The sequence below is a fragment of the Mytilus trossulus genome, chromosome 12 (assembly GCF_036588685.1).
Source record: "Mytilus trossulus isolate FHL-02 chromosome 12, PNRI_Mtr1.1.1.hap1, whole genome shotgun sequence".
Classification (NCBI taxonomy): Eukaryota; Metazoa; Mollusca; class Bivalvia; order Mytilida; family Mytilidae; genus Mytilus; species Mytilus trossulus.
Window position 1 is genome coordinate 33873244 of NC_086384.1, and position 21902 is coordinate 33895145.

General features: G+C 30.8%; 1 protein-coding gene across 1 annotated transcript in view; it reads right to left on the bottom strand.

Moving 5' to 3' along the window:
- LOC134692385 (uncharacterized) overlaps positions 1–21902 on the bottom strand; it is a 62731-nt gene that overhangs the window by 38246 nt on the left and 2583 nt on the right. Inside the window, exon 3 of the mRNA XM_063552834.1 lies at positions 20325–20403. Coding sequence (XP_063408904.1) covers positions 20325–20403 — 79 coding nt within the window. The remainder of the gene's footprint in view (positions 1–20324; positions 20404–21902) is intronic.

A 21902-nucleotide genomic window follows, 5' to 3' on the forward strand; every position in this document is an offset into this window, starting at 1 on the left:
TAAAAATCAAATGTTCTTATCAAATGCTTCAAAATAGTATAATATGACTGAAGTCTGATTGATTTTGATTTCCCTTGCTATCTTGAGTATAGGGAAAACGGTAGTATTTATTCTGCCATAGGCGACAATACTAACATTTTCTAAATTTACCAGTTTTTATAATAAAAACTTCAATAAAACAGTTATGTGTGGTGTTTGTACTTTATTACTGTATTCTAAAAATTGAAGCCAAATAGTATCATGACCAATTTCCAACGGAGCTGGATTATGTTATCCATGCCCACCGTCATTTTGCACCAAATTTATGAAATTTTGGAAGCCTTTTCAAATAATTCTCTAGAAAATATTTCAATAGGTTTTAAAATTTATATTGTAAATATAAAAACTGCAGTTATTCATAGATAAATAAAAAATATATTGTACCCTTACATCCAATCACAGCGCTCATAAGTTGACTTCCTTCACCTGTCTTGGGTACACAAAAGGCCAACCTAATGCTGGGAAAATGTAATACTACCGTTTTCCCTATACTGTGACACAAGGCTATAAAGAATTTTTATGACACCATCAATGCAATACTAGGTTATTGTGGAAACCTTGACTATAATTAGTACTTGTATATCCCCATTACTTAAAGAAACATGGATAATTTTATGTCCCCACCCCTACATGCTGATTTACCTCTTTCTCTACTTCTTTCAGATAAGGCTTAACGAACAACCTGTTTCCAACTATATCTTATCTTATTTGAGAATAATAATAAACATTTCCATTTAAACAAATAAAAATGACAATTTCATTCAATTTGTATACATTTTATCCAAAATTTACAACATAAGCACAAATTCAAGATTTGTCATACTAATCTCCATTCCATGCTTTAGTATATGCCATATTGTGGTTAAAAATTTCAGAGCTGGTTATAAAATCCATTATTCTATCTTGAGATTATAAAAACAAGGATATTAGACACTTAAAACATTAAATCTGCAAAATACTCAGCTGTAAAGTTGCCTTTGTTGCCTGTATTAATCTATGAAAAAGCTGAATCATGTCCCTTGGGAGTATTAAATTCCAACAAAAGTCCTTTCAAACAGTACAAAATGACAAATTGTATATGCCTGATATAATTAAAGATAGAAACTACAAAATGAAGCACTATTGAAATATTTGCAGCATGAATTGCCAACAATGTGAGCAATTCTTTACACAGGAGAGTATAAATTCTATCTAAATTTAGCCTCCAGTGGGCCTCTTTTTTTCTTAGATGAACAATTCAAACAGTGAAAATGCTTCTAGTATGACCAAATACTGTCTTACTATATAAACAGTACAAACTTAACCAGACAATATCCAATTTTAATAGATTGTGTCAAGGGAAATACCCAATTTATACATTTAGGGAATTACACAGCAAAAAAGGCAAATATTTCAGTTCAAAATATATGTCGCGACTTAAAATCTGGGTTTTCAAATTGAATTAATCATTGCGAATGGTGAAAACAAATACAAAAGAACAATAGTTTGGTGCAGTTTATACAATATAGTTAATATTGACACCCTGGAATAAAGTTTTATATCAGTACCCATCAATTTGACTTATTATGATGACTCAGCACTTTTCCCATTACTGTACTGTCCTCAGATAAAAATTTCTATTCTCTATGATAAAAATCAAATGTTCTTATCAAATGCTTCAAAATAGTATAATATGACTGAAGTCTGATTGATTTTGATTTCCCTTGCTATCTTGAGTATAGGGAAAACGGTAGTATTTATTCTGCCATAGGCGACAATACTAACATTTTCTAAATTTACCAGTTTTTATAATAAAAACTTCAATAAAACAGTTATGTGTGGTGTTTGTACTTTATTACTGTATTCTAAAAATTGAAGCCAAATAGTATCATGACCAATTTCCAACGGAGCTGGATTATGTTATCCATGCCCACCGTCATTTTGCACCAAATTTATGAAATTTTGGAAGCCTTTTCAAATAATTCTCTAGAAAATATTTCAATAGGTTTTAAAATTTATATTGTAAATATAAAAACTGCAGTTATTCATAGATAAATACAAAATATATTGTACCCTTACATCCAATCACAGCGCTCATAAGTTGACTTCCTTCACCTGTCTTGGGTACACAAAAGGCCAACCTAATGCTGGGAAAATGTAATACTACCGTTTTCCCTATACTGTGACACAAGGCTATAAAGAATTTTTATGACACCATCAATGCAATACTAGGTTATTGTGGAAACCTTGACTATAATTAGTACTTGTATATCCCCATTACTTAAAGAAACATGGATAATTTTATGTCCCCACCCCTACATGCTGATTTACCTCTTTCTCTACTTCTTTCAGATAAGGCTTAACGAACAACCTGTTTCCAACTATATCTTATCTTATTTGAGAATAATAATAAACATTTCCATTTAAACAAATAAAAATGACAATTTCATTCAATTTGTATACATTTTATCCAAAATTTACAACATAAGCACAAATTCAAGATTTGTCATACTAATCTCCATTCCATGCTTTAGTATATGCCATATTGTGGTTAAAAATTTCAGAGCTGGTTATAAAATCCATTATTCTATCTTGAGATTATAAAAACAAGGATATTAGACACTTAAAACATTAAATCTGCAAAATACTCAGCTGTAAAGTTGCCTTTGTTGCCTGTATTAATCTATGAAAAAGCTGAATCATGTCCCTTGGGAGTATTAAATTCCAACAAAAGTCCTTTCAAACAGTACAAAATGACAAATTGTATATGCCTGATATAATTAAAGATAGAAACTACAAAATGAAGCACTATTGAAATATTTGCAGCATGAATTGCCAACAATGTGAGCAATTCTTTACACAGGAGAGTATAAATTCTATCTAAATTTAGCCTCCAGTGGGCCTCTTTTTTTCTTAGATGAACAATTCAAACAGTGAAAATGCTTCTAGTATGACCAAATACTGTCTTACTATATAAACAGTACAAACTTAACCAGACAATATCCAATTTTAATAGATTGTGTCAAGGGAAATACCCAATTTATACATTTAGGGAATTACACAGCAAAAAAGGCAAATATTTCAGTTCAAAATATATGTCGCGACTTAAAATCTGGGTTTTCAAATTGAATTAATCATTGCGAATGGTGAAAACAAATACAAAAGAACAATAGTTTGGTGCAGTTTATACAATATAGTTAATATTGACACCCTGGAATAAAGTTTTATATCAGTACCCATCAATTTGACTTATTATGATGACTCAGCACTTTTCCCATTACTGTACTGTCCTCAGATAAAAATTTCTATTCTCTATGATAAAAATCAAATGTTCTTATCAAATGCTTCAAAATAGTATAATATGACTGAAGTCTGATTGATTTTGATTTCCCTTGCTATCTTGAGTATAGGGAAAACGGTAGTATTTATTCTGCCATAGGCGACAATACTAACATTTTCTAAATTTACCAGTTTTTATAATAAAAACTTCAATAAAACAGTTATGTGTGGTGTTTGTACTTTATTACTGTATTCTAAAAATTGAAGCCAAATAGTATCATGACCAATTTCCAACGGAGCTGGATTATGTTATCCATGCCCACCGTCATTTTGCACCAAATTTATGAAATTTTGGAAGCCTTTTCAAATAATTCTCTAGAAAATATTTCAATAGGTTTTAAAATTTATATTGTAAATATAAAAACTGCAGTTATTCATAGATAAATAAAAAATATATTGTACCCTTACATCCAATCACAGCGCTCATAAGTTGACTTCCTTCACCTGTCTTGGGTACACAAAAGGCCAACCTAATGCTGGGAAAATGTAATACTACCGTTTTCCCTATACTGTGACACAAGGCTATAAAGAATTTTTATGACACCATCAATGCAATACTAGGTTATTGTGGAAACCTTGACTATAATTAGTACTTGTATATCCCCATTACTTAAAGAAACATGGATAATTTTATGTCCCCACCCCTACATGCTGATTTACCTCTTTCTCTACTTCTTTCAGATAAGGCTTAACGAACAACCTGTTTCCAACTATATCTTATCTTATTTGAGAATAATAATAAACATTTCCATTTAAACAAATAAAAATGACAATTTCATTCAATTTGTATACATTTTATCCAAAATTTACAACATAAGCACAAATTCAAGATTTGTCATACTAATCTCCATTCCATGCTTTAGTATATGCCATATTGTGGTTAAAAATTTCAGAGCTGGTTATAAAATCCATTATTCTATCTTGAGATTATAAAAACAAGGATATTAGACACTTAAAACATTAAATCTGCAAAATACTCAGCTGTAAAGTTGCCTTTGTTGCCTGTATTAATCTATGAAAAAGCTGAATCATGTCCCTTGGGAGTATTAAATTCCAACAAAAGTCCTTTCAAACAGTACAAAATGACAAATTGTATATGCCTGATATAATTAAAGATAGAAACTACAAAATGAAGCACTATTGAAATATTTGCAGCATGAATTGCCAACAATGTGAGCAATTCTTTACACAGGAGAGTATAAATTCTATCTAAATTTAGCCTCCAGTGGGCCTCTTTTTTTCTTAGATGAACAATTCAAACAGTGAAAATGCTTCTAGTTTGACCAAATACTGTCTTACTATATAAACAGTACAAACTTAACCAGACAATATCCAATTTTAATAGATTGTGTCAAGGGAAATACCCAATTTATACATTTAGGGAATTACACAGCAAAAAAGGCAAATATTTCAGTTCAAAATATATGTCGCGACTTAAAATCTGGGTTTTCAAATTGAATTAATCATTGCGAATGGTGAAAACAAATACAAAAGAACAATAGTTTGGTGCAGTTTATACAATATAGTTAATATTGACACCCTGGAATAAAGTTTTATATCAGTACCCATCAATTTGACTTATTATGATGACTCAGCACTTTTCCCATTACTGTACTGTCCTCAGATAAAAATTTCTATTCTCTATGATAAAAATCAAATGTTCTTATCAAATGCTTCAAAATAGTATAATATGACTGAAGTCTGATTGATTTTGATTTCCCTTGCTATCTTGAGTATAGGGAAAACGGTAGTATTTATTCTGCCATAGGCGACAATACTAACATTTTCTAAATTTACCAGTTTTTATAATAAAAACTTCAATAAAACAGTTATGTGTGGTGTTTGTACTTTATTACTGTATTCTAAAAATTGAAGCCAAATAGTATCATGACCAATTTCCAACGGAGCTGGATTATGTTATCCATGCCCACCGTCATTTTGCACCAAATTTATGAAATTTTGGAAGCCTTTTCAAATAATTCTCTAGAAAATATTTCAATAGGTTTTAAAATTTATATTGTAAATATAAAAACTGCAGTTATTCATAGATAAATAAAAAATATATTGTACCCTTACATCCAATCACAGCGCTCATAAGTTGACTTCCTTCACCTGTCTTGGGTACACAAAAGGCCAACCTAATGCTGGGAAAATGTAATACTACCGTTTTCCCTATACTGTGACACAAGGCTATAAAGAATTTTTATGACACCATCAATGCAATACTAGGTTATTGTGGAAACCTTGACTATAATTAGTACTTGTATATCCCCATTACTTAAAGAAACATGGATAATTTTATGTCCCCACCCCTACATGCTGATTTACCTCTTTCTCTACTTCTTTCAGATAAGGCTTAACGAACAACCTGTTTCCAACTATATCTTATCTTATTTGAGAATAATAATAAACATTTCCATTTAAACAAATAAAAATGACAATTTCATTCAATTTGTATACATTTTATCCAAAATTTACAACATAAGCACAAATTCAAGATTTGTCATACTAATCTCCATTCCATGCTTTAGTATATGCCATATTGTGGTTAAAAATTTCAGAGCTGGTTATAAAATCCATTATTCTATCTTGAGATTATAAAAACAAGGATATTAGACACTTAAAACATTAAATCTGCAAAATACTCAGCTGTAAAGTTGCCTTTGTTGCCTGTATTAATCTATGAAAAAGCTGAATCATGTCCCTTGGGAGTATTAAATTCCAACAAAAGTCCTTTCAAACAGTACAAAATGACAAATTGTATATGCCTGATATAATTAAAGATAGAAACTACAAAATGAAGCACTATTGAAATATTTGCAGCATGAATTGCCAACAATGTGAGCAATTCTTTACACAGGAGAGTATAAATTCTATCTAAATTTAGCCTCCAGTGGGCCTCTTTTTTTCTTAGATGAACAATTCAAACAGTGAAAATGCTTCTAGTATGACCAAATACTGTCTTACTATATAAACAGTACAAACTTAACCAGACAATATCCAATTTTAATAGATTGTGTCAAGGGAAATACCCAATTTATACATTTAGGGAATTACACAGCAAAAAAGGCAAATATTTCAGTTCAAAATATATGTCGCGACTTAAAATCTGGGTTTTCAAATTGAATTAATCATTGCGAATGGTGAAAACAAATACAAAAGAACAATAGTTTGGTGCAGTTTATACAATATAGTTAATATTGACACCCTGGAATAAAGTTTTATATCAGTACCCATCAATTTGACTTATTATGATGACTCAGCACTTTTCCCATTACTGTACTGTCCTCAGATAAAAATTTCTATTCTCTATGATAAAAATCAAATGTTCTTATCAAATGCTTCAAAATAGTATAATATGACTGAAGTCTGATTGATTTTGATTTCCCTTGCTATCTTGAGTATAGGGAAAACGGTAGTATTTATTCTGCCATAGGCGACAATACTAACATTTTCTAAATTTACCAGTTTTTATAATAAAAACTTCAATAAAACAGTTATGTGTGGTGTTTGTACTTTATTACTGTATTCTAAAAATTGAAGCCAAATAGTATCATGACCAATTTCCAACGGAGATGGATTATGTTATCCATGCCCACCGTCATTTTGCACCAAATTTATGAAATTTTGGAAGCCTTTTCAAATAATTCTCTAGAAAATATTTCAATAGGTTTTAAAATTTATATTGTAAATATAAAAACTGCAGTTATTCATAGATAAATAAAAAATATATTGTACCCTTACATCCAATCACAGCGCTCATAAGTTGACTTCCTTCACCTGTCTTGGGTACACAAAAGGCCAACCTAATGCTGGGAAAATGTAATACTACCGTTTTCCCTATACTGTGACACAAGGCTATAAAGAATTTTTATGACACCATCAATGCAATACTAGGTTATTGTGGAAACCTTGACTATAATTAGTACTTGTATATCCCCATTACTTAAAGAAACATGGATAATTTTATGTCCCCACCCCTACATGCTGATTTACCTCTTTCTCTACTTCTTTCAGATAAGGCTTAACGAACAACCTGTTTCCAACTATATCTTATCTTATTTGAGAATAATAATAAACATTTCCATTTAAACAAATAAAAATGACAATTTCATTCAATTTGTATACATTTTATCCAAAATTTACAACATAAGCACAAATTCAAGATTTGTCATACTAATCTCCATTCCATGCTTTAGTATATGCCATATTGTGGTTAAAAATTTCAGAGCTGGTTATAAAATCCATTATTCTATCTTGAGATTATAAAAACAAGGATATTAGACACTTAAAACATTAAATCTGCAAAATACTCAGCTGTAAAGTTGCCTTTGTTGCCTGTATTAATCTATGAAAAAGCTGAATCATGTCCCTTGGGAGTATTAAATTCCAACAAAAGTCCTTTCAAACAGTACAAAATGACAAATTGTATATGCCTGATATAATTAAAGATAGAAACTACAAAATGAAGCACTATTGAAATATTTGCAGCATGAATTGCCAACAATGTGAGCAATTCTTTACACAGGAGAGTATAAATTCTATCTAAATTTAGCCTCCAGTGGGCCTCTTTTTTTCTTAGATGAACAATTCAAACAGTGAAAATGCTTCTAGTATGACCAAATACTGTCTTACTATATAAACAGTACAAACTTAACCAGACAATATCCAATTTTAATAGATTGTGTCAAGGGAAATACCCAATTTATACATTTAGGGAATTACACAGCAAAAAAGGCAAATATTTCAGTTCAAAATATATGTTGCGACTTAAAATCTGGGTTTTCAAATTGAATTAATCATTGCGAATGGTGAAAACAAATACAAAAGAACAATAGTTTGGTGCAGTTTATACAATATAGTTAATATTGACACCCTGGAATAAAGTTTTATATCAGTACCCATCAATTTGACTTATTATGATGACTCAGCACTTTTCCCATTACTGTACTGTCCTCAGATAAAAATTTCTATTCTCTATGATAAAAATCAAATGTTCTTATCAAATGCTTCAAAATAGTATAATATGACTGAAGTCTGATTGATTTTGATTTCCCTTGCTATCTTGAGTATAGGGAAAACGGTAGTATTTATTCTGCCATAGGCGACAATACTAACATTTTCTAAATTTACCAGTTTTTATAATAAAAACTTCAATAAAACAGTTATGTGTGGTGTTTGTACTTTATTACTGTATTCTAAAAATTGAAGCCAAATAGTATCATGACCAATTTCCAACGGAGCTGGATTATGTTATCCATGCCCACCGTCATTTTGCACCAAATTTATGAAATTTTGGAAGCCTTTTCAAATAATTCTCTAGAAAATATTTCAATAGGTTTTAAAATTTATATTGTAAATATAAAAACTGCAGTTATTCATAGATAAATAAAAAATATATTGTACCCTTACATCCAATCACAGCGCTCATAAGTTGACTTCCTTCACCTGTCTTGGGTACACAAAAGGCCAACCTAATGCTGGGAAAATGTAATACTACCGTTTTCCCTATACTGTGACACAAGGCTATAAAGAATTTTTATGACACCATCAATGCAATACTAGGTTATTGTGGAAACCTTGACTATAATTAGTACTTGTATATCCCCATTACTTAAAGAAACATGGATAATTTTATGTCCCCACCCCTACATGCTGATTTACCTCTTTCTCTACTTCTTTCAGATAAGGCTTAACGAACAACCTGTTTCCAACTATATCTTATCTTATTTGAGAATAATAATAAACATTTCCATTTAAACAAATAAAAATGACAATTTCATTCAATTTGTATACATTTTATCCAAAATTTACAACATAAGCACAAATTCAAGATTTGTCATACTAATCTCCATTCCATGCTTTAGTATATGCCATATTGTGGTTAAAAATTTCAGAGCTGGTTATAAAATCCATTATTCTATCTTGAGATTATAAAAACAAGGATATTAGACACTTAAAACATTAAATCTGCAAAATACTCAGCTGTAAAGTTGCCTTTGTTGCCTGTATTAATCTATGAAAAAGCTGAATCATGTCCCTTGGGAGTATTAAATTCCAACAAAAGTCCTTTCAAACAGTACAAAATGACAAATTGTATATGCCAGATATAATTAAAGATAGAAACTACAAAATGAAGCACTATTGAAATATTTGCAGCATGAATTGCCAACAATGTGAGCAATTCTTTACACAGGAGAGTATAAATTCTATCTAAATTTAGCCTCCAGTGGGCCTCTTTTTTTCTTAGATGAACAATTCAAACAGTGAAAATGCTTCTAGTATGACCAAATACTGTCTTACTATATAAACAGTACAAACTTAACCAGACAATATCCAATTTTAATAGATTGTGTCAAGGGAAATACCCAATTTATACATTTAGGGAATTACACAGCAAAAAAGGCAAATATTTCAGTTCAAAATATATGTCGCGACTTAAAATCTGGGTTTTCAAATTGAATTAATCATTGCGAATGGTGAAAACAAATACAAAAGAACAATAGTTTGGTGCAGTTTATACAATATAGTTAATATTGACACCCTGGAATAAAGTTTTATATCAGTACCCATCAATTTGACTTATTATGATGACTCAGCACTTTTCCCATTACTGTACTGTCCTCAGATAAAAATTTCTATTCTCTATGATAAAAATCAAATGTTCTTATCAAATGCTTCAAAATAGTATAATATGACTGAAGTCTGATTGATTTTGATTTCCCTTGCTATCTTGAGTATAGGGAAAACGGTAGTATTTATTCTGCCATAGGCGACAATACTAACATTTTCTAAATTTACCAGTTTTTATAATAAAAACTTCAATAAAACAGTTATGTGTGGTGTTTGTACTTTATTACTGTATTCTAAAAATTGAAGCCAAATAGTATCATGACCAATTTCCAACGGAGCTGGATTATGTTATCCATGCCCACCGTCATTTTGCACCAAATTTATGAAATTTTGGAAGCCTTTTCAAATAATTCTCTAGAAAATATTTCAATAGGTTTTAAAATTTATATTGTAAATATAAAAACTGCAGTTATTCATAGATAAATAAAAAATATATTGTACCCTTACATCCAATCACAGCGCTCATAAGTTGACTTCCTTCACCTGTCTTGGGTACACAAAAGGCCAACCTAATGCTGGGAAAATGTAATACTACCGTTTTCCCTATACTGTGACACAAGGCTATAAAGAATTTTTATGACACCATCAATGCAATACTAGGTTATTGTGGAAACCTTGACTATAATTAGTACTTGTATATCCCCATTACTTAAAGAAACATGGATAATTTTATGTCCCCACCCCTACATGCTGATTTACCTCTTTCTCTACTTCTTTCAGATAAGGCTTAACGAACAACCTGTCTCCAACTATATCTTATCTTATTTGAGAATAATAATAAACATTTCCATTTAAACAAATAAAAATGACAATTTCATTCAATTTGTATACATTTTATCCAAAATTTACAACATAAGCACAAATTCAAGATTTGTCATACTAATCTCCATTCCATGCTTTAGTATATGCCATATTGTGGTTAAAAATTTCAGAGCTGGTTATAAAATCCATTATTCTATCTTGAGATTATAAAAACAAGGATATTAGACACTTAAAACATTAAATCTGCAAAATACTCAGCTGTAAAGTTGCCTTTGTTGCCTGTATTAATCTATGAAAAAGCTGAATCATGTCCCTTGGGAGTATTAAATTCCAACAAAAGTCCTTTCAAACAGTACAAAATGACAAATTGTATATGCCTGATATAATTAAAGATAGAAACTACAAAATGAAGCACTATTGAAATATTTGCAGCATGAATTGCCAACAATGTGAGCAATTCTTTACACAGGAGAGTATAAATTCTATCTAAATTTAGCCTCCAGTGGGCCTCTTTTTTTCTTAGATGAACAATTCAAACAGTGAAAATGCTTCTAGTATGACCAAATACTGTCTTACTATATAAACAGTACAAACTTAACCAGACAATATCCAATTTTAATAGATTGTGTCAAGGGAAATACCCAATTTATACATTTAGGGAATTACACAGCAAAAAAGGCAAATATTTCAGTTCAAAATATATGTCGCGACTTAAAATCTGGGTTTTCAAATTGAATTAATCATTGCGAATGGTGAAAACAAATACAAAAGAACAATAGTTTGGTGCAGTTTATACAATATAGTTAATATTGACACCCTGGAATAAAGTTTTATATCAGTACCCATCAATTTGACTTATTATGATGACTCAGCACTTTTCCCATTACTGTACTGTCCTCAGATAAAAATTTCTATTCTCTATGATAAAAATCAAATGTTCTTATCAAATGCTTCAAAATAGTATAATATGACTGAAGTCTGATTGATTTTGATTTCCCTTGCTATCTTGAGTATAGGGAAAACGGTAGTATTTATTCTGCCATAGGCGACAATACTAACATTTTCTAAATTTACCAGTTTTTATAATAAAAACTTCAATAAAACAGTTATGTGTGGTGTTTGTACTTTATTACTGTATTCTAAAAATTGAAGCCAAATAGTATCATGACCAATTTCCAACGGAGCTGGATTATGTTATCCATGCCCACCGTCATTTTGCACCAAATTTATGAAATTTTGGAAGCCTTTTCAAATAATTCTCTAGAAAATATTTCAATAGGTTTTAAAATTTATATTGTAAATATAAAAACTGCAGTTATTCATAGATAAATAAAAAATATATTGTACCCTTACATCCAATCACAGCGCTCATAAGTTGACTTCCTTCACCTGTCTTGGGTACACAAAAGGCCAACCTAATGCTGGGAAAATGTAATACTACCGTTTTCCCTATACTGTGACACAAGGCTATAAAGAATTTTTATGACACCATCAATGCAATACTAGGTTATTGTGGAAACCTTGACTATAATTAGTACTTGTATATCCCCATTACTTAAAGAAACATGGATAATTTTATGTCCCCACCCCTACATGCTGATTTACCTCTTTCTCTACTTCTTTCAGATAAGGCTTAACGAACAACCTGTCTCCAACTATATCTTATCTTATTTGAGAATAATAATAAACATTTCCATTTAAACAAATAAAAATGACAATTTCATTCAATTTGTATACATTTTATCCAAAATTTACAACATAAGCACAAATTCAAGATTTGTCATACTAATCTCCATTCCATGCTTTAGTATATGCCATATTGTGGTTAAAAATTTCAGAGCTGGTTATAAAATCCATTATTCTATCTTGAGATTATAAAAACAAGGATATTAGACACTTAAAACATTAAATCTGCAAAATACTCAGCTGTAAAGTTGCCTTTGTTGCCTGTATTAATCTATGAAAAAGCTGAATCATGTCCCTTGGGAGTATTAAATTCCAACAAAAGTCCTTTCAAACAGTACAAAATGACAAATTGTATATGCCTGATATAATTAAAGATAGAAACTACAAAATGAAGCACTATTGAAATATTTGCAGCATGAATTGCCAACAATGTGAGCAATTCTTTACACAGGAGAGTATAAATTCTATCTAAATTTAGCCTCCAGTGGGCCTCTTTTTTTCTTAGATGAACAATTCAAACAGTGAAATGCTTCTAGTATGACCAAATACTGTCTTACTATATAAACAGTACAAACTTAACCAGACAATATCCAATTTTAATAGATTGTGTCAAGGGAAATACCCAATTTATACATTTAGGGAATTACACAGCAAAAAAGGCAAATATTTCAGTTCAAAATATATGTCGCGACTTAAAATCTGGGTTTTCAAATTGAATTAATCATTGCGAATGGTGAAAACAAATACAAAAGAACAATAGTTTGGTGCAGTTTATACAATATAGTTAATATTGACACCCTGGAATAAAGTTTTATATCAGTACCCATCAATTTGACTTATTATGATGACTCAGCACTTTTCCCATTACTGTACTGTCCTCAGATAAAAATTTCTATTCTCTATGATAAAAATCAAATGTTCTTATCAAATGCTTCAAAATAGTATAATATGACTGAAGTCTGATTGATTTTGATTTCCCTTGCTATCTTGAGTATAGGGAAAACGGTAGTATTTATTCTGCCATAGGCGACAATACTAACATTTTCTAAATTTACCAGTTTTTATAATAAAAACTTCAATAAAACAGTTATGTGTGGTGTTTGTACTTTATTACTGTATTCTAAAAATTGAAGCCAAATAGTATCATGACCAATTTCCAACGGAGCTGGATTATGTTATCCATGCCCACCGTCATTTTGCACCAAATTTATGAAATTTTGGAAGCCTTTTCAAATAATTCTCTAGAAAATATTTCAATAGGTTTTAAAATTTATATTGTAAATATAAAAACTGCAGTTATTCATAGATAAATAAAAAATATATTGTACCCTTACATCCAATCACAGCGCTCATAAGTTGACTTCCTTCACCTGTCTTGGGTACACAAAAGGCCAACCTAATGCTGGGAAAATGTAATACTACCGTTTTCCCTATACTGTGACACAAGGCTATAAAGAATTTTTATGACACCATCAATGCAATACTAGGTTATTGTGGAAACCTTGACTATAATTAGTACTTGTATATCCCCATTACTTAAAGAAACATGGATAATTTTATGTCCCCACCCCTACATGCTGATTTACCTCTTTCTCTACTTCTTTCAGATAAGGCTTAACGAACAACCTGTTTCCAACTATATCTTATCTTATTTGAGAATAATAATAAACATTTCCATTTAAACAAATAAAAATGACAATTTCATTCAATTTGTATACATTTTATCCAAAATTTACAACATAAGCACAAATTCAAGATTTGTCATACTAATCTCCATTCCATGCTTTAGTATATGCCATATTGTGGTTAAAAATTTCAGAGCTGGTTATAAAATCCATTATTCTATCTTGAGATTATAAAAACAAGGATATTAGACACTTAAAACATTAAATCTGCAAAATACTCAGCTGTAAAGTTGCCTTTGTTGCCTGTATTAATCTATGAAAAAGCTGAATCATGTCCCTTGGGAGTATTAAATTCCAACAAAAGTCCTTTCAAACAGTACAAAATGACAAATTGTATATGCCTGATATAATTAAAGATAGAAACTACAAAATGAAGCACTATTGAAATATTTGCAGCATGAATTGCCAACAATGTGAGCAATTCTTTACACAGGAGAGTATAAATTCTATCTAAATTTAGCCTCCAGTGGGCCTCTTTTTTTCTTAGATGAACAATTCAAACAGTGAAAATGCTTCTAGTATGACCAAATACTGTCTTACTATATAAACAGTACAAACTTAACCAGACAATATCCAATTTTAATAGATTGTGTCAAGGGAAATACCCAATTTATACATTTAGGGAATTACACAGCAAAAAAGGCAAATATTTCAGTTCAAAATATATGTCGCGACTTAAAATCTGGGTTTTCAAATTGAATTAATCATTGCGAATGGTGAAAACAAATACAAAAGAACAATAGTTTGGTGCAGTTTATACAATATAGTTAATATTGACACCCTGGAATAAAGTTTTATATCAGTACCCATCAATTTGACTTATTATGATGACTCAGCACTTTTCCCATTACTGTACTGTCCTCAGATAAAAATTTCTATTCTCTATGATAAAAATCAAATGTTCTTATCAAATGCTTCAAAATAGTATAATATGACTGAAGTCTGATTGATTTTGATTTCCCTTGCTATCTTGAGTATAGGGAAAACGGTAGTATTTATTCTGCCATAGGCGACAATACTAACATTTTCTAAATTTACCAGTTTTTATAATAAAAACTTCAATAAAACAGTTATGTGTGGTGTTTGTACTTTATTACTGTATTCTAAAAATTGAAGCCAAATAGTATCATGACCAATTTCCAACGGAGCTGGATTATGTTATCCATGCCCACCGTCATTTTGCACCAAATTTATGAAATTTTGGAAGCCTTTTCAAATAATTCTCTAGAAAATATTTCAATAGGTTTTAAAATTTATATTGTAAATATAAAAACTGCAGTTATTCATAGATAAATAAAAAATATATTGTACCCTTACATCCAATCACAGCGCTCATAAGTTGACTTCCTTCACCTGTCTTGGGTACACAAAAGGCCAACCTAATGCTGGGAAAATGTAATACTACCGTTTTCCCTATACTGTGACACAAGGCTATAAAGAATTTTTATGACACCATCAATGCAATACTAGGTTATTGTGGAAACCTTGACTATAATTAGTACTTGTATATCCCCATTACTTAAAGAAACATGGATAATTTTATGTCCCCACCCCTACATGCTGATTTACCTCTTTCTCTACTTCTTTCAGATAAGGCTTAACGAACAACCTGTTTCCAACTATATCTTATCTTATTTGAGAATAATAATAAACATTTCCATTTAAACAAATAAAAATGACAATTTCATTCAATTTGTATACATTTTATCCAAAATTTACAACATAAGCACAAATTCAAGATTTGTCATACTAATCTCCATTCCATGCTTTAGTATATGCCATATTGTGGTTAAAAATTTCAGAGCTGGTTATAAAATCCATTATTCTATCTTGAGATTATAAAAACAAGGATATTAGACACTTAAAACATTAAATCTGCAAAATACTCAGCTGTAAAGTTGCCTTTGTTGCCTGTATTAATCTATGAAAAAGCTGAATCATGTCCCTTGGGAGTATTAAATTCCAACAAAAGTCCTTTCAAACAGTACAAAATGACAAATTGTATATGCCTGATATAATTAAAGATAGAAACTACAAAATGAAGCACTATTGAAATATTTGCAGCATGAATTGCCAACAATGTGAGCAATTCTTTACACAGGAGAGTATAAATTCTATCTAAATTTAGCCTCCAGTGGGCCTCTTTTTTTCTTAGATGAACAATTCAAACAGTGAAAATGCTTCTAGTATGACCAAATACTGTCTTACTATATAAACAGTACAAACTTAACCAGACAATATCCAATTTTAATAGATTGTGTCAAGGGAAATACCCAATTTATACATTTAGGGAATTACACAGCAAAAAAGGCAAATATTTCAGTTCAAAATATATGTCGCGACTTAAAATCTGGGTTTTCAAATTGAATTAATCATTGCGAATGGTGAAAACAAATACAAAAGAACAATAGTTTGGTGCAGTTTATACAATATAGTTAATATTGACACCCTGGAATAAAGTTTTATATCAGTACCCATCAATTTGACTTATTATGATGACTCAGCACTTTTCCCATTACTGTACTGTCCTCAGATAAAAATTTCTATTCTCTATGATAAAAATCAAATGTTCTTATCAAATGCTTCAAAATAGTATAATATGACTGAAGTCTGATTGATTTTGATTTCCCTTGCTATCTTGAGTATAGGGAAAACGGTAGTATTTATTCTGCCATAGGCGACAATACTAACATTTTCTAAATTTACCAGTTTTTATAATAAAAACTTCAATAAAACAGTTATGTGTGGTGTTTGTACTTTATTACTGTATTCTAAAAATTGAAGCCAAATAGTATCATGACCAATTTCCAACGGAGCTGGATTATGTTATCCATGCCCACCGTCATTTTGCACCAAATTTATGAAATTTTGGAAGCCTTTTCAAATAATTCTCTAGAAAATATTTCAATAGGTTTTAAAATTTATATTGTAAATATAAAAACTGCAGTTATTCATAGATAAATAAAAAATATATTGTACCCTTACATCCAATCACAGCGCTCATAAGTTGACTTCCTTCACCTGTCTTGGGTACACAAAAGGCCAACCTAATGCTGGGAAAATGTAATACTACCGTTTTCCCTTAAATATACTTTGTCAGAAAAGTCTAAGTGTAAAATCAAAATAATTGACGGATAGCTTCAGTAAATATTCCGTGATATGTCAAGTCCGTTGCAACTTGCTCCAAAGACAAAAGTTGTTAAATTTTATGCAGTGCTTTTATATGCAAAGAAAAGAAAAAATGGACTGAAATTTTGAGTCAATTTACCAGTATAGGAAAGTCGATTTTTTTGTATCTGCATTGAATAAAAGATTAGATGAGGTGAAAATCAAGATGTTTCATGCGGAAGCTGTTAATTTACAGAAGTCTGTGCAGGCTGTTTATCATTGTTCATGCTACAAAAGTTACACAAGTAAACATATGTGTTCCCCCTTTTAGAGTCAGGAAGCTTCTAATCTGATATTTAATGACGACATACAATTATCGGACTGTTGACCCTCAGTTTGGGGTATGTGTACGCGTTCTAGAATGCAGTCGTTCAACTGGAGCGCTTGTATATTTTGTTGCAACAAAACATTTTAGAAAGATCAAAAACTACTCAAGTTTGAATCAGATGAGCGTATTAAGAATGTTTTAACCGTGTCAGATAAAGTTAAAGTTGAAATATTTTCCCGTCCATCTTTTAAACTTCAATCACTCTGTCATTTTGGTTGCATTACAAATTATTTGCTAAAAACGAAAAAAAAACAGATATCTCAGATTACGATACTGCTTTTACTAATTTTATTTTGGCTATTGACAACGATGTAATGATCATTCCTCATGACACCGTTACTAGATAAATAATTATACTACTTAGTAGTAGATCTTTTCTTCCAGCTGATTCTAATTTAAAATATTCTACTTGTAGAATACAGTCTAAACTCATTGATTTCTATAGAAATTCAGCTGTCAAACAACTTCAACAAGTTCAAGGCAAATATAACAATATTTTGTAGCAAAATAACTTTTGAGATGCCATATCAGCTGCTAGTCAATTGAAAACTGAACTAAAAATTTTAATGTCAAATGTGATAGACACAAATAACCGACATTTATGTCATTCCGCTGCAAGTATACAATAGAAAAGACATCTCTACAAACTCTACAGAAGTATACCCAACTTCGGAAGAATTGTCTCTTTCTTCTTCAATTCAGTCAATGCCTTCGTCTTTATTGCAATTCATTTCATGGTAACTCGATGACACTGCATAGCCAAGACTTTTCTCAGAAAATGGCATCACAGAAATTGCGTAATTGCTTAAGCAATTGTTGCGTCAACCGTTTGTGTGGCCTTTTTTTGTTTACTCCTTTTCATTTAGGATTGGCTTTACAAATGTACCATGAGTTTGGTTCGAAACACCTTGTTGAAATATTGAATGCCAATGGATTTTATGCTTCTTAAAGTAGAGTGCGACGCTATCTAATGTGTTGCCAATCATGAAATTGAGCGAAATCAAGATATTGTGTACGTCTCATGCATAATGTTTCCCCGTCATCTTTGCAGACAAGCATATGGATGTCATCTTAACCCCATTTTAGATCTCTGTTAAATCTTGGATGAATTGAAAGGGATGGTTTGAAGCTGGTATTTCTTTGGGAACAAATGTCTTCGGACTCCCTACAATACCTTGTCTGTACTTGTAAAGAAAAACTCAAAATAACGTGTTTGCTTTGAGCAGAACCTTTCATGTGCATACCTGTGGCCATGAGTGAAATGTATAGAAATATTAAAAACATGTCTTGTGACGGTTGGTGAAAATGAAGATGATGGCGATAACGGTTGATTAGGTGTAGAGCTTGTTGAACTGATACACCCGGTCCCAGCCCCCGGGTTTGGGGAGTGTTGGCGTGCCCTTAAAAAAATCAAACCCCGCCACATTCTGTTTGTGTCTGTTTCAAGTCACAAGACGGTAATGCAGTGTTTGTCGTATATGTTTCTATATACTATATTTTTTTGTTTCTTATTCATTTTGTACATTAATCAGGTCGATATATTTTTCGTTTGTTTTACAATATTCATTTCGTGAATTGAAGACTATGCAGTATAAATTTTACTCATTGTTGAAGCCCGTACGGGACGTATTGGTAATTTATGTCTCATTTGGAGGGTTGCCTCATTTGCAATCATATCACATCTTCTTTTATATGGAATACTTTTGAAGTTTGTGGTACGTTGCAAGGGAAAAAAGGGGGGATATAGGTACCAAACTTATAATGTAATAGATATTAACCAGCGTAAAATACGCAACAACAGATAATACTATATGGAAGCAGTAATAGTTCTGAAAAAAAACCCAAAACAACAAATAGTCTATAATAAAACCTGAAGTATCCGCAATTCAATTTAAGGTCATATTTGACTGTAGTGTTCTATTGCTTTGATATGATACCTCACCCAATATGATAGTTTAAAAAATAATTTTAAAGTATTGTCCTGCATGACACTTGATTTTTACCTGAAGTTGAAATTTTTCATAAGGTTAAGGTGCTCTAAACATTTTATAGGTTGAAAACTAAATTTTTGAAGTTTTCGGTTTATAAAACGTCGTTTTAGGATTTTTTTAATAAAATAAATCTTAATGAGTAAGGTGTATGTATAATAACAAGCATTAATAAAGCCAAAACAGTATCGTTTGTATTTTTGTTGTGTTTAAAAATAGAAAAAAATGTCAAAAATGAAACCCTCCCGAATTTTCACAGATTTTCACTAATGACCTTTGACCTCAATTTAAAAAAAAAATGTGACCATACTATGTCCTGACGACAGACATATTATTAAAGTACACGATTTCCTCTTTCCAATGATATATTATATAGGTGTGTGTTCGGTGGGGAAATTAAATTCGAAAAAAATTTACCTTCAGTTACCGCACTATTGGCTACAATCTCTGAATTAAGCAATTAAACATTAAAAGTACAAATTTTACACTATTAAAATCATTTTGATAAATAAAAAAACTGTTATTCAGCTGATGCATATGTTAATGATGTGACAAACTAGGTTTAACAAATAATAGTCCGGTCAATAGTTACCATTCAATGCCTTTATTGTTGAATAAAAAAAAAGTTTGAAAGCAGCAAATGCATCATTTATAATTGCCATAGTATAAGATTGTTTTAATCAAAACATTTTTAAAAACACATCGAAATGATTATACCTGCTAAACGTTTTGGTATTGTGTAAACCTGTTGCCTCAATTCCAATACAGATCTGGCTTTTTTAACTGCCTCGGGTGACTGAAAGAATACAAATCTACATAAGGTATGCATAACAGACAAATCCTTGTATTTCAACTGTTCAGCTTGGGGCTAGTTTTTCTGATGAAGATAAATCGAGTAAAATTCAGAAACGTAAAAATTAACATTTATAAAAAAAGAAAATATCGAAAGGGGGCTCAAATCAATAATTTTTAACAATTAACTTAACGTTCGAGCAAATTGGTTTAACCTTGTTTACCTATTGTTCGACATGTTGATGACGAACGCACCAACCAACACATGGATGGACCGACAACGGTAGAACATAATATGTCCTTAAAACGAGCGTATGATTCTTTACATTGCATAACTGTAACACAAATAAGACACCAGTAGTATCCAAATCCGGGTAACAAACTAAAACTGAGGAAAAAGCATCAAATGAAAGAGGAGAACAACTACACAACAGAAACACATTTTCCTGACTTGGGACAGGACATTTTAAGTATATAGTCATGTTTACCCCCCCCCCCCCCCCCAATGACTCTTTTAATTTTGTACGGAAGCAGTAAACAGGTTATGTTTTTTTTTAGCCTTATGACATCAAGTAGTTCCATTATGAAACTATTCATCAGTGGAAAAGTGTTTGTTCAAACCATATATAACTCTGGATTCATAGCAAAAGTTAGTTCATAATCAAACAGCAAAGTCAAAAGCTAAAACACATCAGATGAATGGATAACAACTATCATATTTTTTTTGACTTGGTAAATATATTTTCTAATGTAGAAAATAGTTGATTTTTTTAAAGCTATCTAATAAAATTGAGAAAGGAAATGGTGAATATGTCAAAGCGACAACAATCCGACCATAGATCAAACAACAGCCGAAGGCAACCAATGAGTCTTCAATGTAGCGAGAATTCCCGCACCCGAAGGTGTCCTTCAGCTGGCCCCTAAAAATATGCATAATAGTACAGTGATAATGGACGTCATACTAAACTCCGAATTATACACAAGAAACTAAAATTTAAAATCATACAAGACTAACAAAGGCCAGAGGCTCCTGACTTGTATGACATTTGCGTGAAATTCTATTATATTGACAACGATGTGTAAACAAAACAAACATAGTAAAGTATAGGTAAAAAGGTAAAAAAAGAGTATCCAACAGTCAACATAGTGTTGCAATCTTAATCACTATAAAAACAAACAAATATGTCACTTATCTATCAATGGCAACAACTTTATATGCGCAATGTAATATAGTGAAATATATTCTTTAATACAAAAAGATTACTATCTAATTAAAGGTATTCAATTGATAAAATATATATCATATATGATATCATATATACATCATTCAGAAAATAATTTTTATTAAATTATAGCCATACCAAAAACAAAATGCTTCAAACAATTTACCCACGAAAAGATTCGTTAATACAATGCCTTTAAAACAAATTAAAAACTGAGTTACTTACCTTTGTACAGAAATGGAATTATTCATCAAAAATATAATTCTTGGAAAAGGGCTAT